The 24,327-nt window shown below is 46.2% G+C and overlaps 1 protein-coding gene across 3 annotated transcripts in view; it reads right to left on the bottom strand.

The window, feature by feature from the left end:
* TOM1 (target of myb1 membrane trafficking protein) overlaps nucleotides 1-24,327 on the bottom strand; it is a 352,338-nt gene that overhangs the window by 174,832 nt on the left and 153,179 nt on the right. For all 3 annotated transcript variants that reach the window (XM_086962935.1, XM_086962922.1, XM_086962928.1), the window contains exons 7-9: nucleotides 6,496-6,612; nucleotides 6,209-6,342; nucleotides 5,129-5,177 (exon numbers count right to left, since the gene is read on the bottom strand). In XM_086962935.1, coding sequence (XP_086819061.1) covers nucleotides 5,129-5,177; nucleotides 6,209-6,342; nucleotides 6,496-6,612 — 300 coding nt within the window. The remainder of the gene's footprint in view (nucleotides 1-5,128; nucleotides 5,178-6,208; nucleotides 6,343-6,495; nucleotides 6,613-24,327) is intronic.

Here is a 24,327-nt window from a genome sequence, read left to right as displayed (position 1 = left end):
GACGCTGTCTCTCCTCTGCAGGCCACTCCAGGAAAAGCGGAGCGCGCTGTGACCATCGCGCTCTTCAGCAACGCTCTGGGAGTTGCCCTCCCTCTAAACAAAGTGACCGCCGCCTGCTTGGCCCAGAAGCACCATAAAGATCAGCCCAGCTGATCCGAGCACAGTTACTGACCCGAGCTGCAGCTCGCAACGTGAAGAGAGGTGGCGCCCGGTGCCTGCTGGCCCCCTTCGTGTCCTGTACCCCTGAACGCGCCGCCGCTGTCCGAGAAACAGCTGTTGCGTGGGGTGCCTGAAAGTCGCCTGGATTGATAGAGGCCTGCGCCGAGGAGCGCTGTCCCCTAAGTGCGCCCTCCTGATCAGGACACCCGGAGGCGCCGGCCCCGTGCAACCCGGCCCGCAAAGCAACGTCAACCCACGAGCCAGAGCCGAGCTGCTGCTCGCTCCAAGCACCGGACGGAAGACAACGCGACGCGGACTGCCGCATTGACCTGCGCCCCACCAACTCTCCCGCAAGGTACTTTTTCTTCCCGCTGCCTCGCCCAGCCCTCGGAGCTGCGTGCGGAGCGCTCCCAGGGCCCCCGCTCTCTCTCTCGTCAACCGCGCCCCGCCGCGCAGAGAGAGACCAGCGGACCGCTGGAGGAATCCTGGTAGACCGCCAGGACCGAGAAAAGTACCGTAAGGAGCCCAGAATCCCCATGCGGGGGATTCACGCTGAACAAGAACTGTTCTGAATCACGAACTGATTATTGCTAAAGATAAGAAGTGTGGCAACCTAATTGAAAGTATACTGGAACCGTTTTCGCATTGAATCAAGACTGTATTTACAAGCCTGCTTGAAATTTATATAAAGATATATATTTTTACAAATACAGTTTGGTGTCCTTGTGTGGTGGGTTGGTTGTGATGGTGTGATATTGCAAATGTTTAACCCTATGTGCCCCAAAGATTAGCCTAAGACTGCTTAAGCCACACTACCTAGAGGGTAAGCAGAGGTTGTCTGGAAGGTAACCCTCAGCCCTGACGAGGAAGAGAGAGTCCCTGCTTGTCGCTAGTGCTACACTGCGCCAACTAGAGACTCCCCCTTCCTACAATTCACTTGAATGGTCTTTTTTGCAAGCTACAGTATGGAAATTGGGTGTGCCTAAGGTTTCCAGGACCTAGTTCAACTGCTCTACACTGCCCCATTGGCCCAACTCAGAGTGAATGGCGCCTTGCCTGAACAATTCGCGCTGTCAACTATGGCCCTGCTATTGACAGACTTTCGTCCCAAATCGATCAGTCGATCAAACTCACGCTATCTGATGCTGACAGAATCACCATTATCAAAATAGTGGTGCTGCCCCGGTTTCTATATTTATTTCTCAATATTTTTATAGTCCTGACACCTTACATGGCATGCTCATCTGACTGGTTTAGGCGGGCAAACACCCAAGAGTCAGCTGGCAAACACTCACCTTGCCTTATGCTTGAGGAGTTTGGGGTCCTTGATTTCTACCGCTACTATCTTATAGCGCAGGCACACTTTTCGTACTATTGGTATCGCCCAGATTTTCACTTGCAATACCTTAAACCGGAATGGACTCCGGCTCGCCCTTATTCCCTCTCAGCCATTGTACCACGAGGCCTTCCTAGGACTCCCTCAGAAATACAGACGCTTCCTACTAAGTACTAAGCAAACACAAGGAGATGATGGACGGAACGCTGAAACCTTGCAGACACTTACCCCCAGTCACAGATCTGGGTTGAATCCATCATCATTCTTTAGCTCACTTCGCCATCTCAGTTCAGACCCAGATATATGCAATTCAGTCTTGACCCTGTGCCTCATGGAAACAGGAGGCACAGGGCCAAGACTGGATTGATTGTTGGTTAGATTACAATTATCTACCTAAAGGGAATGTATTTTTTCTCCTCATGGGAACAGTCCAGCCCGAACTGCCAAGCCAGGTCTTCCCTGAACCGGAAACAAGCATCCTGGGACCGGTTTCTGGGTAACACCCTTCATAAGCCAGGCTAGCTTTAATACAGTGGCAGAGTGAGCAAAGGACCCACGTCTTGGCATACCCTGCCAACTTAGGTCGAACAAAGCAAACACAAGATGATGGACGGAGCGCTGAAACTTTTCAGACACTCACAACCAGTCACAGATCTGGGTTGAATCCATCATCATTCTTAAGCTCACTTCACCACCTGAGTTCAAATCCAGCTATAGGCAAATCAGTCTTGACCCTGTACCTCATGAGAACAGTCCAGCCCAAACTGCCTAGCCAGGTCTTACATGAACCGGAAGCAAGCATCCTGGACAGGTTTCTGTGTAACACCCTTTATCAGCCAGGCTAGCTTGAATCCAGTGGCAGAGTGAGCAAGGATTCAAGCTAGCCTGGCTGATGAAGGCATACATGGGTCCTATGCTCACTACACCACTGGATTCAAGCTAGCCTGACTGATGAAGGGTGATACCTTGAAACAAGTCCCAGGATGCTTGTTTCCGGTCCGAGAAGGACCTGGCTTGGCAGTCCGGGCTGGACTGTTCCCACAAGGAACAGGGTTAAGACTGACTTGCACATGGCTGGGTCCACACTGGGGTGGTGTGATGAGCAAAAGAATGATGGATTTAACCCAGATCTTTGGGACTGGGGGTGAATGTTTGCATTGTCCAGCATTCCGTCCATCAATTGTTTCTTTTGCATATGTCCCCCCTAAGCAGGAAGGGTATGCCCAGACAAGGGTCCCGTACTCACAACGCCACTGGATTCAAGCTAGCCTGGCTGATGAAGGGTGATGCCCTGAAACCAGTCTCAGGATGCTTGTTTCCGGTCCAAGGAGGACCTGGCTTAGCAGTTCGGGCTGGACTGTTCCCACAAGGAACGGCGTCAAGACTGATTTGCATATGGCTGGGTCCAAACTGGGGTGGTTTGGTAAGCAGAAGAATGATGTATTAAACACAGATCTCTTGACGGGGTTTAATGTGCTTTATTTCTTTGTGACAATGGAATACAGGGAAATATTCCTGTTTCCTTCCCCTGGCGTCTGTCACAAGTGCTTAAAAAGCTTGACCATTTGAGATGTGCTTCCATTATCACTAACTGTATCCAGTCTCTTTTTTTTTGTGCTTTAAAGGATGCAGTGACCCACACATCCCCACCACAGATGTCGTTCCTGATCCATTTGGAATGAAGGTTAGCATTTAGCCACACAATCCTATTCAGTAGTAACCATAAGATTTTATTTTTTTATTTTTCCTGTTTCATTGTTGATTAGTTGCTGTCAATGATGCAAGCTTGGGAAACAGTACTGATGACAATGGCAAAAACAACAAATCTAATATGGATAATGCGTCCCAGTTAACAATATGGGCTTCAGGGCTGTGGTTACAAGTCATACCACACACTTCTAAAAACCAAAACAAAGACTTGAAAGATGTAAGATTTCAAACCCAACACCCTATGCTAGGAGAGTGCACAGCACTGGCTCTACCAGCAACACAGGCTGCAAACATTGTTCGATTTCGGGGCTGATTTGGAGTCGGTATGTTCGACTTGCCACAATAATGCTACTATCCTGTTTGTAAAGACGTCTAACTTCCTAGGCTATGTGTACCAAGGAAATATAAAACTCAAAGCTGTAGCTATTCAAGTAGGCGCTTTCAAACTCAGAGGGCAAGGCAGCTGACCATTCGGGACTACATCGCCCTGACCTTGTGTAAACACACAACTGAGCGAGAGACTGTGCAAGACTGTTTCGAAAACAATAAGGATCTGAGGCCAAAGACTTAGCCTTCCAGGCACACCCTATCAGTTGTTCTGCCAGCATTCATGGCCACATGAGCTATTTTGGCTGCCAGATTATGCATCAGTAATTCGGTTTATTCGTGGCCACAGGCAGAGGAATGTTGTTTTTGCCTCACTGTCCCTAATTGGTTGGGACCTGGTATGATCTGCATGTGGTTAGTCTCTGGCTATAGAGACACAGTAACCAAAAAAGCTACCCAGAGTATTCACCAGTGCCACAGATTAATTGGTCGGGCTGGACTGCTCCCATGGGGCACAGGGTCAAGACTGATTTGCATACGGCTGGGTCCAAACTGGGGTGGCGTAGTGAGCAAAGGAACGATGGATTAAACCCAGATCTCTTGATGGGGGGAAAATAGTTGAAAAGTTTCAGCACTCCGTCCATCTTGTTGTGTTTGCTCGGATTGATTGACACAGTTCATTGATCATCGTTTTTGCTCGGTGAGCCACCCCAAGCGGGTCAGGTATGTTTTTTGACAAGGTTCACTTTAACTTGTTTGGCCACATGATTTAGGCTGCACTTCACTAATGCCCAACAAGGCTGAAATATGTTGTTAGTTGCTTGTGCTCCCATGCAGAAGGCGTGTGACCAGTAGTTCAGGCAGGGCCTGCCTTAAGCATGTGTGAGCTGGGCCCACGCCCAGGGCGCTGAGCTCAGGAGGGCGTACTTGAGCACCTGCAGCAATCCCACTACGACTTAGGTCCAAAAAAAGACGTGTGTTTAAGCACTGTTGCTGAAGGCTGCAGGGAGTAGGAGTGAGTGCCAAATGTGGTTTTGCCCAGGTCACTTTCGGAGCAAAGGCCAGCTAGGAGTTCAGGCTAAAATGTTCCTATTGAAGGAGAGGCCATGTGATCTGCATATGGTTGGTGTCCGTCTGTAGTGGTACAGCAAGGGAAAACATTAAGGAATAGGATGTGTCCCTCTGTAATTACTAGTAGCTCACATAAATTCCATCATTCCACACATCTTTTTTTGTTTTTTGCCAGCAGGTGCTGAATGGACTTTCACGCTCCCACCAGTTTTCGTTCTAGCAAGCAGCGAGTCTGGCTGCAGCACGGGCAGATGGCGAGTTCAAGATGGTATATTTTGCTTTATTAAATATTTATGTATACCTTGGTGCATTTAAGAGAAAAACTGCGCGTTTAATAAAAATTGGGAATCTTGAGGGAAAGGACACTGAGCTGAATCCAAGGAACAAACTTCGCAGCGGCTCACTCCAGACAAGGACATGTACCCGTCTCAGGGCTGAGATTAGAGGGACCAAGCGCTGCTCCTCTGAAGGAGGCAGAAAAGTCTTTTAACACAGTCACAAAAATGGCATATTAAAACAGCTTACCTGTGTGGGAAGGGCTGGGGCTGCCTGTCCAGAGTGTAGTCTCTCAAATCTGAAGGGGGAAATTCAGAAGGTTAGGTCAAAGGCATGCTCCACTCCATCAACTCCTCTCCTAGATTTTAGGCAGTCTGCCCTCTCTCCCCAGTAGTTCATGCACCAACTCCCTCCCGCTTCTTGTCCTCCAACTGTTCATGCTATCCTTCCTTTCCGGTTACATTTTCTCGGACCCGTTTCTTTCCCTCTTTCCCTCATCTTGCTCCTTACCAGACAGTTCCTGCTACTCAACATTCCCCCCCTGTCGTTTGCAACAGATTGTGCATTCCTCTCCCCTTTTCTTGTACAGTTTGTGTTTTCTCCTTCTGCCATCAACAGTTTTTTAAACCCTTTCTGTCTCTCAACCGACCTGGTTTCCCGTTTTCTCTTTGCCTGTGCTCTTCTCAGCATTTACCACCTTTTTTCTTTTGCTAGAAATAGTTCATCCTATTTTAACTCTTTCTGTTCCTTAGCAGGCTCGGATTTCCCCTGTCCCTCCTCTGCCAATTCTCTAAGCAATTCCTACTTTCCCTCCCTTTCACCACTGCCCCCTTAGTCTGTGCTACGTCTCCTTCCACATTCTCTGGCATCTTCCTCCATGGCTGTAATTCTGTTCTCCTCCTAGTTTTCAGCACACACAATTCTAACTTCCTTTCAACCCTTCTCATTCCTCAGTAGTGCCTTGACATTCTCCTTTCTGACTCTTCAGCATTTGCTTCTCTTTCTCCTGTTCTACATTCAGGTTCTTTCCCCACTCTTTTTCCACTCTTAGCAGTTCCTGCTTTCTCCCTTTGCTCTCTCAGATCCTTCTCTCACGCTTTTCCCCCTTTCTCCCCTCAACTATTTGTTGGTGTATCCTAGAAGTTCATGTATAAACAGCAGTTCATGCGCGTTCTTCGTTTGTCCTCTGCCTCATCCTACTGCCTTTCTATCTACTGCAGTTCACTCTCTCTCCTCCCTTTCCCTCTGATGCAGTCTCCAGTTTATGCTCTGCTCTGTTTTCCTCTCCAGTCCTCTCCATCTATAGCAGATCCTGCTTCTGCCTCATACCTTTCATGCCTCAGAAACACATTGTTTAAGTTGTCGTTCACGAGCAGCAATTCCTCCGTCAGCTGTTCGTTCAGTAACCGGGGAATGAGTTCAAGGACCCTCTGCTGCATTCCATGGCATGTTCTGTTCAACTCCTGGGAAGAAGCAAGGAACAAGAAACGCTGAAAGACACACCCTGACTCAGTACTGAAACTTCCTGTATTCATCTATCTGAAAGGAAGCTGGAGTGGAAGTGACCCATTCTGTACAAGATCGGTCTATGGAAAGGTAAATTGGCCTTTTCTTACCTGCAGCAGCTCGACATCAGAGTTTGTGGCTTTCCCTGGTACCAGTTCTGTAAGCATCTCTGACATCACCTTGATATTTCCTTTCACCACCTCCAGCTCGCTTTGGATTTTACCAATCTGTGGAATAAACATCAGATGGTGAGAATCCACCCACTAGACGAAGCAGACACACCGAGAAGTTACAGACACTTCATTCAATCAAACACACCTTCTACAAAACCCATCCAACCCTCAGGGCTTTCTGAAGAGCTAAGATACCCAGACTTTGTTCAGCAGATTTTACTTTCATGATCTATTCTATCAGGTGACCAGCCACATGCCAATCCGATTCTCAATCCATGAGCCAGGCCATGCGGTCTAGATAGTCTATGTATACACTAAGCTGTACACTTATTCTTAGGTTGAATGGAAAAATGGAAGACTGCATTGAAAAGGACAAGCAGAAGATGCCCCTGTAAACCACAGAAATATTTCATAACCTCTAACATAGCAACCTACCACATACAACAGTCTTTTTTGTTTGACTTTCATTGATACTGGCACCTTTTAAAGATAAATGTTTCAGCATTTCCAAGTGTTGTCCAGGTGACATTCAGCAACTAGATTGTGTGGGTGCTCATCCTAAACAGCCTCTGTGCACCTAGCATTGAATAAAAACAGTACTTAGAAAAACACTGTGTTAGACTTGGCATCTTTTGGCGCGTTTCCCCTGAGTTTTTGCTTTCTGACCTCCCGGTTTTGACCTGTTTTTGCTGGCCTAGCGTTTCTGCGTACTTTTCGCACTGCTGATCAGTGGTAAAGTGCAGGCGCTCTCTGTGTCAATTGTGTTATGGATTGGTGTTTCCAGGATTGGATATTTGATTTACCTGTTAGCCCCTAGTAAAATGCACTGCGTGTGCCAGGGCCGGAGAATCAAATGCTACCCAGGGGCCTACAGCACTTGTTGTGCCACCCCCGTGAGTCGCCCTGAAAACTGTAACTCAGACCTGCCATTTCAGAGTCTGCGCGTAGTTTACACTGCCATGTCGACTAGGCCAGTGCACACAATGGCCGGTCCCTAACCTTCCCTGTTTTTTTACATGTCAGACATGCCTCAGGGAGGCCTAAGGTACCGCTGTGGGCAGGGTTCAATGTATGTGAGCGGTAGGACATGCCCTGGTGTGTGTGGCATTTCCAAATAGTGAATTACAGCCAATTTCGTTTTTCACTATTGCAAGGCTACCAGTTCCCCATAGGATAGAATGGGAAGGTTGTTTATAACATCTTATAAACATAACTGGCCCAGGGAATTTGTTAAGAAAAGAAAATGTATTATGCCTGAACTCAGAATCTAAATATGCATCTTTTAGTGAAGGTGATTTTTACATTCTGCGTTTGAAAATACCACTTTTAGAAAGTGGCTATTTTCTTGCTCAGTCATCCTGTGTGCCTCTGCTGGAATGTGGATTGCCTGTCTGGGTTTTGGATAACAGAAGGCTTGGGAGCCAGAGGGGCTCCAGATAGTCTAGGTAGGGCAGAATAGACCTGGGCTACGATGGGGGAAGGGGGGGAGATTTCCTTGCACCTCAAAGGGCCTGGTCTGCCTCTGACAAATGCAGTCTCCACCTCCTGCCAGGAATTCACACCAGCGAAGACCCAACTGGTTCTGGCCGGGCACAGACGCCCTCTGCCTGAAAGATCAAAGGATTTTTTGACATAAATACTGGGTCCCAGACCCCTGAACTTTATAACTCATCTGGATCAAGAAGACTGCCAAGAAGAAGAGCTGGAGAAGCTGTGAGGAGGAACTACCACTTTACTATGTGCTTTGCTGGGCTGACCTGCAGTGGCTGCTTCCGTCTTGGGCAGTGAAAGGACTGGACTTTCTGCAACCTAATTTGTGAGTTTCTCCAAGGGCTTGAGGTAGAGCTTGCCCCCTGTTCATGAAGTCTCAGGAACAGCAAAGACTGCAAGCTCTTCTGCCTGCAGCACTGGGGACTTTGTGATTTGTGCTGCATCTCAACGACGTCTATGAAGCTGCTGCCAACTCTGTGTCCTGAAGGCACCGCAGAGGACACCGCCGCAATGCAACCTTGGTCTCATCGACGACACCTGTTGACGCCGCCACCAAGCCTCTGCTTGCACCACGACCTGTGGGCACCGCACTCCGCACCGCCTTGCATCACGAGGACGCCTTGGCCCTGCCTTGGCACAGCAGAGAGCACCGCCGCAATGCCGTACAGCGACCTTGGTCTCACAAACGACGCCTCCCCGACACCGCTGTTCCACGCCGAAATAGACGCCGCTGCTTGCACCGTGGTTCGAGGGCACCGCTCGTAAGTCACACGAAGCACCGCCCTCATCCCGCACCGCAGCCTTGACCCACTGACACCGGCACCATCGACTCCTGCTCGTCAGCCGGCGACAGCGCTTCAGCAACGACGCCGCCGCTGCGTGCACCTTGACCTGCCAGCACCGTGACGAGCTCCGCATTCACCTCGCACCGCGACCCTGGTCTCACCTACGCCATCGGACGCCGCCACCAAGCTGCTACTCGCATTGCGACCTGAGGGCACCTCACGCCGCACCGCTGCACTTCAAACTGCAGCACGCGACGCCTGCCGACACCATCACCCCTGATTCCATCATAGAGGAGCTCAACCGGCAACGCAAGTGACTTCAAGGCCTCATCACCCTGCATTTCTCACAGGTAATGTTTGCGGGTCTTTCCCGACACCGTAGTTGGCCCGCGACCAGCCAGAACTGTTGGATTTGTTGTTCACGACGCCGTGGTAGCCCCAGATGGAGCTATCGACATCAAGGAACTTTGTTTTAAACTTATTTTGGTAACTACAGACTTTTTTTCATATAGTACTTTGGATTGTTGTCGTTTTTGGTCTTGTTTTAATTATATAAAAATATTGGATATTTTTCTAAACTGGTGTGGTGTTCGTTTGTAGTGCATACACTGTATTACTGTGGGTACTGTGCACATGCTTTACACACTACCTTTAAGATAAGCCTGACTGCTCGTGACAAGCTACCAAGGGGTTGAGCAGGGGTTATTTTAGGAGTGTAACTCCCTTATCCTGACTAGAGTGGAGATTTGTGCCTGGCTTCGGCCCCTGCCCTAGCCTACCAGAAATCCCATTTCTAACACACTGCCACTTAGAACTGCAATACTTTGTAAAATTGCAGAGCTTCTAGAAATGTTGTCAAGCTTCCCTTATTATCAATGAATCATCAACATCACAGTAAGTCTCAAAACCAAACAAATGCAAGGAAATTCATGACTCTTTGGTGATTAGTTGGCTACGCAGGAAAGGATGAAGAGTACAATATGTGCAAATTCAGTCCTATCGACAAAAAGCTTTTCGGGGACGTGCAAAGTAGCACAAGTCTTGGCTTTCCACTAGAACTTTTACTGTTTATGAAGAACCACTGGGGCCATACACTCCGAGATCAACAGAAAGAGCATTCATCAGAATACAGTTGACACTCGGTCACCCAGAGAGGAGATGCTGGGATATAACTATCATTGGGCTGGAAACCTTCTTACCAATGCTGGAAACTCAATAGCTATAGCTTATTAAAGACCCCATAGATAGAAAGAAAATGGTACTGTAGATAACCCGAAAACACAGTCTTGTCATGGCCTGCTAATGAATAAATGTAATATTTTAATATTAAGTGCACATAATTTGCCATGCAACATATAAAGCAAGGACGCAACCAAAATGCACTTTAGAACAGGATAGAACTGTGAAATATTTAGCGGTGCTGTGGGTGTGCAAAACTCGTGAAAGCGCATTCACACTCCGTCACCAAATCATAGTGAATAGTTGTCTATCACGAAAATAAACTTTTAATTGTGGCTCTCCTTATTGTTGTTAGCACATTTCGACCCTTATAGACTGGGTGCGCAGGTCTTCTTCAGGACGGGGGCCAAAATGTGGGCTGCGGAAGTAGCTGAACATTATTAGTAATTGAGTATTGGCAAGTATGGGTTTGGATTCTGGTAAATGTGTGGGTGCATCCCTAAATTGTGTTGTGTGTAAGTAGCATCTATTGGTGAAAAAGTATGGAAAAGGATGAGGTCAAATGTGTTTAAGGAGATTAGAGGAAGGAGCAGGACACTTAGGACGTCCTAAAGCAGAACTAGCTTTGGTTCTATTCGGTGGTCTGCACATAAAGACAGTCAGTATGATACCCATATTGATAGAGGCAGTTGTGGCATTAGGTGGAAAGAAAATGTGCCTACTCCCTTCTCTAGACTGACATGAAGGTTGCTGGTGGGTATGTGTAATTTCGAGGTGCCTAATGGGCAGGCTTCTTTGATCAGAGACTGGGAGAAGGTTGCTGCATGCTAGTGGCTCTTGTAGCCTCTAATCTGCAGTTAGTGCAGAGCTGCAGGGTGAACTGAATCAAACGGGTGGCGCTGATGGCAGCTTTATCGAACTCGGCCAAGACTCAATTCCTGCTATGGCAGCTGATGGAACCAAGCCGGGCAGCCAAACGTTGCTCAAGCAGTGAACCCTACTTGGAAGCAAACTTACCCTCAGCACATCTACTAAATCTCTAAACGTAATCATCTGTCGCCACTTCAAGAAGCAACAAGCCTCCCCAAAATTATAAATGTGGCATTGAATGCACCCCAAAGAATACCCCAGTGCTCAATCTGTGCCACTGTATGCAAGGAGTGGGCACAGGCATGCGTATTTTGGCAACCAGAATGTATTTGTACTCATTAGACTTTGAGGCAGAGCAAGAGAGAAAGAAGGAGAAAGCGAAAGACAGGAAAACAGCGAGAAAGGGAGAAAGCAGGGAAGAAAAAGAACTAGTAACAGTGAGCTTAAGAGAGAGTTCACATTATCAAGCACTGAGTAGATGAGCTTGATAGGTGTTGTGCTGTAGAAACTGTGACGATCAAATCAAAAGTGCAGGTACAAGAACTATGTAAAACAGCATCGAGACTGACGTGACTGATAGTGTGTACTGTTTTTAATGAATCCAGGACAGGAACACTAAGTGAACTGAAAGAACTACAGGAGAAGGCACCTGAGGATGAAAAGCAAATGCGGGATGGACGTAAGAGGGATTACAGTGACCCCTGGTGGACGAAATAAGCATGAGGTGGAGTCAAAACCAGGTTGCCTGAATATTCGGTACCCCCAGAACTCAGCAACACAAGCTGCAGGCTCCTTACAAAAAGTTTGGACCCGAAATAAGTAAGAAGGCAAGGCCCTATCAGGAGCCCTCACGAAAAGTTTCACCAGCACACGATAAAGGGCTTTTTTTCTCAGAAGAGGTAATGCCTTCCTAAAAGCCCAACCTAATGTTATGTTGGCTCCTCTCATAGAGTATATTTATTCAAGAAATACCCAATTATTGCAGAGAAAACACAAGTGACCATATTTCCCACTCCCTGTGTAATGAACGTATACTAAGTATTCCTGGAGGAAAGGATTTTGTGGGAAGTCCTTTGCATTACAAGGAAAGCCCTAAATCTACTCCAAGCAGCATACAACATACACAATGAATGCATAGGGGGGGATCTGCTGTGACAAGGAGGAAAATGAGGCCCCCTTCTGGGACCCCATCTCTGCAAGGACTGCAAACTGATGCGACAACTGACTTTCACAGCACTACTTTTGGGCCTAGAATATGAGAGGCCAAAGAAAAGTATTAACTGATGACAAGAACCTGAAAGAAACACCACAGTCAAAGGACCCAACAAGCATAGCATCACTCAGGACACCAGTAACCCACTCCAAAGAACCAGTGATCTAAGATGGCTTGCGACTCACACTGCAACACAGTTCCTGTACTAATGTTGACAACCCTTAGTAGCTTCAAAGAGGGTCGAATCAAACACCAGAGGAGGGGGAGACTTGAAAGAACAGAGGACAGCCTATCGCACCATATAAGAATGAGTAGAGACACTACAGGCTACACTCCCCACGCTGCTTTAAACGCCTGCCCAGTGTATACTTACAAACCTTTACTACAGACTCAAGACAAGGGCTTGCCTGTGTGCACCCTTCTGGGTCTGATTTTCTATAGACAACTCTGAAACAATGATTGGCTAATTATATATATATCACATTGGCGGCAATCAGATTCACAAATGTCACTCTGTCAAGTTGTATATTTACAGACTGAACAACTGTCCATTTGTGTTTGAGAGGAATAATAATGGTATGAGGTGATGCATCTGGAAAATTAATAATGGTTATGTGGTGTGTTTGTGCAACCTAAGTAAGAGGCATATGCCACGTTTCCATAACAGTAGCAGACATACATTTGGGAAGAAGCGAAATAGTGTAAACTGCTTGTATAAGTAAAGAAATAGGAGCATGAACATTTTTAGGGTGCCCCTATTATGTTCTTAGAAAAACAAAATAACTCGAATTTTTACACATGATCTACAACTTTCTGTAAATCCACCAAGCCGCCACTTTAACTGCTCACCTTTGCCAGCACAATAAGAACTCACCTTTTCAGAAAACACCTGTGAAAGATACTACGTGATTAAACAATTCTAAATCTAATTGTGTTCTACTGCGTTCATTCTTTCAGTGTATTTCTATTGTTTCACAGCACTTTTTAATGTGTTGATGTGCACGTCTTTTCATTGACATTTAATCAGAGTGGACGCATCTTCTGCTCAATTTTTCTACATTTGTTCCATCCAGTAGTGCTTTACGTAGCATCAACCATGTTTTCAGGAATGCACAGTCTTGCTCACATATTCTTCGGTAAATAAATTCATACCAATGATTTAGGAAATAAATGCAAACATTGATTCTTATAAATTCATCTTGTGGAAATTCCAATTAAATCAAGCATACCCCATTTGCCTGGGCACTACATGGTACATCACAGTAATGGGCAATGAATAAAAAGCAAAATACATAAAGGGCTGAAGGCTGCCTCCCAAAACAGCCCCAAAAATCCCCCACAATGCATTATTACTGCAACACTAAAAGATGATGGACGGAATGCTGAACATTGTCCTACATTTAACCCGAGTCAAAGATCTGGGTTTAATTCATCGTTATTTTGCTCGCCACGCCAGTCCAGTTTGGACCCAGCCATATGCAAATCAGTCTTGACCCCCCTCTCCATGGGAACAGTCCAGCCCGAACTGCCAAGTCAGGTTTTCCCTGGACCAGAAACAAGCATCCCGGGACCAGTTTCGGGGACCCACGTCTGGTCATACCCTTCCCACTTAGGGCGAAATGCAAAACAAAAAGATGATGGAAGGAATGCTGAACATTGTCAAACATTTATCCCATGTTTTTTAATTACTTCACACCTGCTCTTTTCCTCTGTGGGGAAATCAGGTTTACGGGATAGATTAAAAAAACACTACGGTGGAAATTAAAGCTACAACAAGCTGATCACAAGCACGATTCTCGCCATATGGAGCACTGCTCTCTTGAGACGCACAGAACTGAGAGAAGATCACAAAGTGTGTCAAAAATGCACCCAAGCTTCTGGTTATGCTTTCATTCCACAGACATAACAGAATGGAAAAGACAGAGAAGCTTTGCCAAATTGTTTGCAGTAAGCTCTAGTTCCTGTTAATAAGCCTTTAAAGAGAACAGCTTTGATTATAAATCAGATTTGAAGTATTTTTGATTGGCGTCGGCTCTGCCCGGAGTCCGCTTCAAAGTGCTTTGTGTTGGTGGGTTTTGGACGGTTTCAGAGATTGGCAGGAAGCATCTCCTGGACATCAAATGTCCTTGCTCGGTGCCAAATTGTTGAATTCTTGGGCAATCAGTAATGGCATGGACAAACACCTTGTAGGTATGGCGCACATTCAGAGCTCTGATGAACTCAGAAAGTCTAACTCAGTACAAAATGGAAGTAGAATCAAGTTTCTAGAGTGAAGACCCTTAAAAAAATAGTGTTCTATCCTCAAAACGTTAAGATCGTGCTGTGTGACCAGGGAGTGCATGTGGTCGGCCAATAAGGCGTTAATTATAATCTTGGAGAGGTAAATGGGTGTTTACACAAGAAGACCTAGTGCATAAGGCACAGCTTCCTAAATTTGACTTTTGCTAATCCGCAATCGGTGCTAGTGATATGTGCTCTGTAGGCCTCCACCAAAGAATACTGTGAACTACATAATCCTGAACCCTTCATCCTGGAAGACAGGGCCACTGGCAGTACCCTCTTGAAATGTATCATCTTGACATGACTGTTGAGGAAGTGTAAATCTTTGATTGTTCTTGGAGTGATGCCCTTTTGGTGGATTAGAGTGTGTCTCCAGTATGCCACGAGATCATTTCTGCAAGTGGTGCCTCCTTCAACCTCTTCTTTTCTAGCAGAGCAGCAGCATTTTCAAGACCTATGGACAGGCTCTCTTTGTTCTGTTCTTCTTTGGAGGTCGATATAAGAGTTTTTGCAGCAATGCAATGCTGTGCTCTTCTTCAACTGTCAATAATACCCATATACCTGACCGTACTTCATTCTACTTTTGCAAAAACAATCTCAGGCTTTCCCTGACTGGCGGTTCAAGACGAGGCAGAATCTAAGCAGAAATATATACTTTGAAAAACTGTTTTGAAGCGGAGACCCTGTCTCCTTGAGGACCTCTGACTCTTCATGGGGTTCATTTAAAAAACAACCCCTAGTGGACTGCTAAGGAGGATTGAACTGTTGCCTATCTTGTTGACAAGTTTGATGGGTTTGACAACTCCTAATGAGTAACAGGCTTGTATTATTGCGCCTACGAGAAGGATCAGCCACATCAATTCCACAGGATTCTATTAGAAAGCTTTACCTACCTTCCTGGGTCATTTCCCGACATGGCTTTGTAATGGGTTGCAACAACTATTCTAAATCCTCCAACGGATGATGATCATAGCTACTTAAAATGGCATGTGAATTCAGAATCCACCAATTCATTTCTGCTCCTACTGCCAATTTCTCTCCAAGTGCATCACTTTTCTTGCCTTCCTTGTCTGTAAGACACCCATCCCCTGTAAGAAAGCATGCTAGCGAGCTGTGTGTGCAACCATGGATACAAATATTAGGTTGTGTGCTTCTAGTCTTCGCTGGATCATTCAACTTTTCATTTTTACTCTTTCAAAAGGTCTTCGGCAGTGGGAGATATTGATGGGTGTTCTCTGGGCATGATGAAATCTCAATGAAGAAATAATCATCCTCTTCCGTAAGCATGGTTAACCCAGGACACAAGGCCGCAGTCAGCATTACCCTGAGATCAGATGATGTTTTGTATGGTGGTAAAGCTTTCATATTATAGGTATTTAACAGATCGTCTTCTGCAGGATCCATCTGGTATTTGTTCTAGGTGCTATCCTGCTCCCCGTCTTTTGTCTTATCCCGGTCTAAGCATTTCTGGTCAGAATCTATAAGAATGAAGTAACTGCATCAGTAGAGAAATAACTACATGACTCGACTACCAGTTTTCTTGCTATCTTTAAGGATCGGAAAAGCCCCAAGCTCATAGCTACGGCTTCTTCAAAGGCTAACATTCTCTTCTTCTATAATTAGGTAGGGAGTGTCTGCCTTTTTGGTTATCGGGTGCAATATAGTCTATTTTGTGGTTGAAAGGAATTTTGCAGTGGCCGACTTCAACCCAGCTGTCGCCATCCTTTATTTTTCCAGTACCAATCACCAGTTTGAGATGGTGCACCCAGCAGAGCTGAAATTCCCGTTTCGGAGCTGAAAATCTTTGGAATTCAAAGTCTCATTTAGAGGTTACGGTTCACATGACGTCAGTCAACCTTTCAGTCTTGTTCTTTTAAGGGGTGTTGTCTGTATTTCAGTTGACGCTCTTCTTGTAACGAAACCTCCTTTTTCAGTCCAATCCTCTCAAATGTCACTCCTCATTTTTGCTTCACTCCTAGGAGGCTGCTTCCATTGTGTTGCGTGTTTTGTTGTCCATGGTGTAAGTGTCTCTCCTGGGCAGCACTGGTGTCCATTGGGGCTGTAGAGAGGAGTTCTTTGGTTCAGAACCCTCGTCATAAAGCAAGGATCGTCTTTGTTACTTTTCTTCTAAGTCTAAGCTGCGGCATGGTTCAATATCTACACCCTCAATGCCCATATGCACACTTCCTTCATATTTCTCTTCAAATGTACAGAAGTAAATCTGCAGAGTTCCTTTGTTCTATTCAAGTGTAGTACAACCACAGCCTTTTCTTCCCTTTTGCAAATGGTCTTTTTACACCAAAATGTCTTACACCGTGAAAGCTTTGATCAGTTGTGGTTATTTGCCCAAAAAAATTTACAGACACTACTGTGTCAACACAAAGGAACCTTGTGTTCCAGTTTGGAAGAAATTGAAACTGTTTTAATTCTCTCTGATTATCACCAACGTAGTCAGTCTCATACGACCTTCCTTTTTGGTGTCATAAGTACGAAGTACAATGTTGACTTCTACTGTTCACTATGTTGATCTACATTTGGTTTTGGGTATAGCATGTTTCCTCAAAGTACGCAGTGTATACAAGGACATTTTTAAACAGTGCTGAAACAAATAGTGGAAAAAATATTCTAAGGGGAAATTTGTCTCCTGGTGCATTTTGGGGTTCAAGAGACGTGATAACAAGTCCTTCAATGCACACTCGAAGCTGAAACAGTTGTCAAAGAAAAACAAATTATAATATTCAGAAACCAACACTAAAAGGCAGGGGAGTGCACCGCTGAAAACTTGTTTGTCGCCTTTTAGGCATGGTTGGCTGCTGACGTTTGAGTGAGATGTCCTGCTGCTCTGCTCTTTCCTGATTCATTCACCTAAGCCTGTTAGAACTAGCTTGAAGATTAATTCTACAAACATATCAATGGAATCAACATACTATCCTGGAAACAATAAACGCGCCCTCCAGCCTAGCTCTCCTACTGGCGTCTGAAATTTAGTAGGGGGCGTTATAATCACCCTATCCATAAGCAGTCCTGAATATAGCCTTGTGTACTGTATACACAAGACCAAAACGTTTACCTCGCTTCCACTTCTTTGCTTTGAATCATCATCTTAGAATCAACACCCATAACTCATGTGTATCATTTAATGAACTGATTCTGTATCAATAATGGGCTAGTCATACATTTATCTAATATCACTACATATACTTAATTGCTAATTATTTGTACTTGATGTATGTATGGCTTTTGCTAGCCTTCTACCCCATGCTAATGTATTCACTGTATTCAATTTTAATTATAGCATTCATTAACTGAACCCTTGCATATGTATACGCCGCTCTGACTTTTTTCTTGATTTGTTCTATTTTAGGCTTTGCTTTCTGAGTTGCTCCACTGATTTAGTTTATATGTAATTTTTTAGACATATAAATCATATAGAAATAATTGTATGTGAATTTGCATAAATACGCCCCTTATTGGGCCTTTACCTCAGTATTCACAGTAAATGTCAGCATTCGATTTAGGGTTGCATGCACAATTCATAACCATACAGGGGCATGAGTCATCCATATCTGCACTAACTGGTACCACACTACAGCCCCACCAGAGCCCTCAACTGATAATTCACCCTTCTTTTCAAACACCTTTTGTTCAAAATGATAAAAATCAAAGGCAGGTAAATGGTCACAGAAGCGCCAAAACTGTGGAACACCCCACATTAGAAATCTGAACCAAACCCAACCATCCTCAGGACACTTCTGGCAAAGTCCTTATTTGGCACAGAGATGCTGCAGTGGGTACAACGCATGGGCATTTCAATAGACTCTTCTTTGCTAATTCAAGTCTAAAACAGACTCTACACTTAAACACTTGTGGGATCTTTTACAGTCACTCATTTCTTTTAAGCCTGCATTTCAGATATTCACAAGATGCCTGTCTTGTTTGACAAAACATCCTAATGATTGGAGTTCGTCCAATGAATGCCATGTGATCAGAAATGTATTTCATTAATTGAGTTTGGAAAATATAACACAGTAACTTCTCTGTTAAAGCGGTCTCTGAGGACACCCGCTGTTTTCTTCTGATGAATTTCGTCAGTAAAATATCTCTTTTTCTACTTGCACACCCTATAACCAACAAGAGTATCTTCATAAATTTACAATGGAGAAAGTTTCTACTTCCAGGACAGCTCCTGAGATTTATTTTGATCTGCTAGCTCAATGCTTACACATGTATGTTTTATTCAGTGTGTAAGGAAACAACTACCAAGGCAGCTTTTTAACCTTGTTGCCTTAGTATTAACATCACCTGATGGAGTCTCCTGGACTTCGAAAGTGAATGCATTGTACTATTAATAGAACTATAAAACACTCAAGTGCCTGGTGTTATAGTCAATTCGCAATGAAAAAAAAGAAGAAAAAAAAGGTGTATTAGAAAAAGTAGAATACTGAAAACATGCTTCCAAAAATAGTTGTCTGAATACAAAAGTCATATATGCCTCCTACTTCAAGATGGTCGACTCATAACATGTTGGCAGGAAGATTTCAGCTATCAGTGTTTTTCCGGCCTACATACAAATGGCAGCAACACAGCTCTGGAAGCAAAATCTGATTTGGGTATAGGTAAGTGAGGCGCAAAGGTGGCGTAGGAGAAGGATTACAAATCTATCTAACTGCAGATCCCCACCTTTTGAACATTCTCCAGATGTCAGGCTGGATCTGGAAAATCTTCAGCAGTACACCTGCGCACCAGCAGGTGGCATCATATGTCTCCGCCCTGGTGTCGTTCCAGTCCGGAAGCGACATGCGGAGTTGCGTATAAGCTCCACCGATGTTCACTGACCTCAGAAGCTTTCTAGGCTGTCAGTTCCCCAGATGCAGAACCCAATAAAAGATTGGTTTGGATCAGTGAGGTGCAGATGTCTAGACTTAGGACCTTTTTGGAGGAAAAGTGCGCAGTTTGCAGAACAGGGACGACGGGAGGGCCGGTGATTAATTCGCTGTTGGAGAATCTACCAGACAGAGCGTTAAGACCGTTACCAAAGGTACATAACTTGTTCTTCTGATAGGCACTGCTAACCGCAGATTCCTCACCTTTTGAATGGATACCAAAGCAGTACCTCCAAGGTATTTTGAACCAACTCGGACCAAAAAGTGCTGCAGGACAAATGCCCATCTCGGCGGACCTGGGTGTCCAGACAGTAGTGCTCTGTGCACATATGAAGCAACACCCACATAGCAACCCGGAAAATATCCAGAACAGGGACTCCACATGCCATCACAGTGATAGCATTTTTGACTCTGATGGAATGAGCCCGCAAACCTTCCAGGGGCTGCTTCTTAGCCAATGCTTAGCAGATTTTAATGCACAACACGAGCCACCGAGAGAGAGATCATCCTATTCTGCACTACCTTTCCTTTCTTTGCTCCAGTGAAATCCAAAAAGGGCTGATCGTCCACAAGTTTTAACCTGGTGGATCAATGAAAAAGCTAAAAGCTCTTTTAAGATCCAAACAATGTAGTCTCTCCTTTGCCTCAAAGGGGTGAGGTGGAGTGAAGAATGCTGGCAGAGTGACGTTGTTAGTCCGATGTAAAATGGGGTCACCACCTTCGGGAGGAAGGAGACCTTCGTTCTCCAGACCAGTTTGGGTAAAATATGGTGTATGACAGGTTGACAGAGAGGCCTTGTAGCTCGTTCACTTGTAATGCTGATGTTATGGCAATGAGGAAGACTGTCTTGAGGTTCAGGAGCCGTAGGGGACAGCTATCCAATGGTTCAAAAGGAGAAGACATGAGGTAACAATTAAATTCACAAATAGCACATAATAGAGAAGTTGGAAACATATGTTTTAACCCATTCAAGAAATGCATCAGAATAGGTGACTGAAACAAAGTAGACTGATCTGGCAAAAAAATAGACAAGTACTCTTTAACTGTGCCCAAATCAAGGTCTTGCTGGGCTAGGTATAACGCAACACCACTGCGGACAGCATGGTGTGAAGTAGATCAATCTGTCAGTACACACATTAACTCACAAACACATCCCAACAACAGGAGTATATAGATTTTGTCAAGGGACGCTCAGCTCCCAAGAGGAGATTTACAAACTAGGGACGAAGGTCAAAACCAGTCAACTGCCGCCACTAAATCTCCAAGCATGGAGATGGAGAATGCGCAGGTCCGGATGCAGGACCCTGCCTTGCAGCTGTGCCAGAAGATCCTCCCGCACTGGCAACCTTATTGGGGGACAGATGCTCATGGCCAGGAGTTCCGGATACCAAACTACCCTTGTCCCGTCCAAAGCCACAAAGAAAGCTTGGACCCATTTGTTCCTGATCTTCAGAACTCGAGGCAGGAGGGGTATCAGCAGGAAGGCGTACAGGATTCCTAGTTCCACTCAAGGCAGAACTCATCTCAGAGATAGAGAGAGAGAGAGAGAGAGAGAGAGATATGCCTTGGAAACTTCAATCTGCAAAAGTGCAGACATTGCACATTCTCAGCAGTGGCAAAATGTCAAGCCAAGGTTCTGCCTATTTACATAAGAGACCATGTACCACCTATGGGTGCAACTGCCATTTGTGATCCACTAAGTGTTGATGGCTGAGTTTGTCCACCCTGGCATTTGGAGATCCTGTCAGGTGGAGTACCACCAGAATTATCTACTGTTGTTCCAGCCCCTTCCAGATGTGTAATGCATCCTGACAGGGGGTCCACAGCCATAACCCTACTAGTGTGTTGCAATACCACATAGCAATGTATTGCCCATGAGAACTGCACCATCCTCCCTGTGATGGACAGTAGGATGCAGATGGCCTGCAGCCCCAGAAGAATGATCCAGACAGAGAGCTCTGCCAAAAAATCAATTTACTTTGAACTCCACATTACCCAGATGGCCTCCCCAACCCAGGAGTGATGGATCAGTCACCACTCTGTACTCTGTATGGGTAAGGAGCGGGGTCTGCTGCTGATCCAACCGCAGTCCAGCAACCACCACTACAGATCGTTCGCAGTATCCTCTGAAATCTGGACATAATCATGGGCAAGAGGCGATGGGTGCCGAGGTGTCTTTAGGCGTTGGGTTTTCCTTACCAGGAGCAGTCATGGTAGAGGGGGCCTTTGAACAGAGGCTGCAGGTGACGTTGGGGAGTTCATGGGGGATAAAACCACCGTGGACTTTGTCTCTTGAGGGCTGGGGTACAACTCTGGCCCCACTGGCCCACTTCAACTCGGGCGTGAAGCGACGGATGCAGTGATGTCCTTAGGCATCAGGTCTTAGTGATCTTGGAGTCCTCTCATGTCTCTGCAGCATGCAGGGAAGCAGCTCTGTGGCTTCATTGGAGTTCTTGGTTCCTGGCTGAACTGCTGGCAGGTCTCACAGGCTTTGGAAACACAGCAGCTGCAAGACAAGTCATCTTTTGGTGGAACTGTCGAAGTCAGCTGGCAGGCCGACATGGATGGCGCCAAGTCAGTTGTTGTGTCTTCTGTTCTTGCTCTTTGCGACTCTTTACATCCGTCTTCTACATTCAGGTTGACAGGATATGATTTTCTGGTTCCAGGGGCTTACTTAAATAGTGAATTTAGGGGTGTTAGGTGAGTGTATGGTAGTAGCCAATGGGCGACCAACACCCCTGGGGTCACTATGCCCTCTATATGAGCACTTCCTGCAGAATGGGGGCATAACCCTTTTCCAAAGTTCCTAAGTTTGCCATTACCATTACCATACTGGCCAACTCTTAAAAGCTGTGCCCCCTCCAGGTTAGGCCAACTTAGAAGTGGTACTAGCCTAGGGGATGGCGCACCTACCTTACTAGCTCATTTCCACGTCGGTCCAGGTGCCAAGGAGCTCTGGACAGAAAAGGCCGACTTCCTCTCATGTGAGGGGAGCCAGACTCCAATTTCAAGGGCAGTGGCTTCTTTGAAGCTACCCTGCCATGGAGTGCTAATCAGCAGGTTCTCCTGTGAGAGGGGAAGTGAACCCCCTCTTCCTGAGCAGGATTTTTTTCTGACCTCATGAAAGCAAAGGCCCTCGCCCTTGGGGGTCAGAACTCGCCTCTGGTGGCAGGCTGGTAAAAACCAGTCAGTCAACACATTAGTGGCTGGTGGGTTTTTAGGGGCACCTCTAAGGTGCCCTCTGGGTGCATGTATTAATATATCCAACACTGGAATCATTGTGGGTTTATTAATACAATATGTTTGATACCAAATATCCCTATTCTCAGTTAAGCCCTCAGGTAACTGGGGAACTCTTTTCACCAGTGTACAGCACATGTTTTTAAATGGCTTTCCTGATCACTTGCATTGGCAGTAATGGAACTGCCCAGCACAGGGGCTTATCTGCTCATGCAGATATGTCCTCACATGTAATATAAGGCACCCTGCCTTAGGGCTGTAAGGCCTGCTGTAGGGCTAACTTACAAAAACTACATGCAGTGTTAGGGGACATTGTACACAGGGATGTGTGTTATATTGTGTTTTCACTTTGTCTGCATCAAAGCACGCAGCCTAGGGAGGAGGGAGGCCTGGCTACTCCAGACTTCGAGTTGTACTATCTAGCTGCGCAGTTCCAGATCCTCACTCAGGCGATAGCGTTGGAAGTTCAGAGGCCCGGAGAGGGAGACTGCGCCAAATGTACCACGACATGTGTTGTCGTTTGTGATACTGCAGCAGAGACGGAGGATTTCTGATTTATCCATGGCGGAGAATACCCTTCGATACTGTTGGAAACGGTTCCATAGCTGAATTGGAGTGCTGAGGCCTTATGCACCCGAGATACCACTAGGCATGTGCACAGCTCTGCCGCATGGGGGTGATCGGTCTGGTCTGGCGGAGTGGGAGGAACTGGGCCTGCAGATGGTGGGTGACTTGTACGCAGACTGAGCACTGCTGCCCTACAGTGCGCTGCAAGAATCCTTTGGCCTTCCGCGAGGCCACTTTCTGATGCACGCAGCCTTGAGTGCCGCTCTCCAAAAATATTGGGGTGCTGGTCTTTCTGAACCCCCGCTGAGCGGAGTATGTCAATATGTGGTGATTGCAGCAGGCACGTACAAAGCCTTTACCTGCCTCTATAAACTGATGTTAGGGATGGGCTTACATTACCTGCCTCTATAAACGGATGTTAGGGATGGGCTTACCCCGCTACAAAGATTGAGGGAGCAATGGGCGGAGGACCTGGGGAGGGACATCCCGGAGACGGCCTGGTCACAGATCGTTCGAAGGGCGTGGAAGGGTACTAGGAATGCTAGGTTCCAGTTGATCCATTTCTTTGTGTTACATAGGGCATACCTCACACCTGCTAAAATTAATCGATATTTCGAATCGAAACGGCGATATGCCCCCGATGTCGAGCTGAGGGAGCGGACCTCAACCACATGCTCTGGGATTGCCCCGGGCTAGGCACGTACTGGGAGGAGGTGACCGGGGCGCTCTGTGAGGTGACAGGACAGCAGATTGATACGAACAAGGGGACGTGCCTACTGCACTGGTTCCCGCACACTAGTAAAAATAAGATAACTAGTAAATTTGTGGATTTAGGCCTCATTCTCACCAAGAGGGAAATAACGTCACATTGGAAGGCAGCGGCTGGCCCCAGCTTTGTTAGGTGGAAGGCAGCGATACTCCAATGGGTGGGGAGTGAGAGCTCCATCAGAATCCAGCAGGCGCATAGGTCCCATAATGATAAAGCGCTGGAAGCGGAACGTGCATGGGGGGCCCTGGTGGCGGTTCTCTGGATACTAGACAGGGAGGAAGATACGAGTTCAGTGTCCTCGGTGGGGGTGGGACAAGCGTGAGTGGCTCCATTCGGATTGAGAGGGACTAGCACAGTGAGAGGCTCCCGCAACATAGGAGGTTGTAGAGAATCCTACTATAGAGCGTACGATGACCCATTGGTACATAACACACATTACTAGTAATTTCGCAACACTTATATTTTAAACAACAGCACCAGCGGCAGGGGTGG

This window comes from Lissotriton vulgaris, chromosome 1_1 (assembly GCF_964263255.1).
Source record: "Lissotriton vulgaris chromosome 1_1, aLisVul1.2, whole genome shotgun sequence".
Lineage (NCBI taxonomy): Eukaryota > Metazoa > Chordata > Amphibia > Caudata > Salamandridae > Lissotriton > Lissotriton vulgaris.
This window is presented reverse-complemented; position numbering and strand designations above follow the sequence as displayed.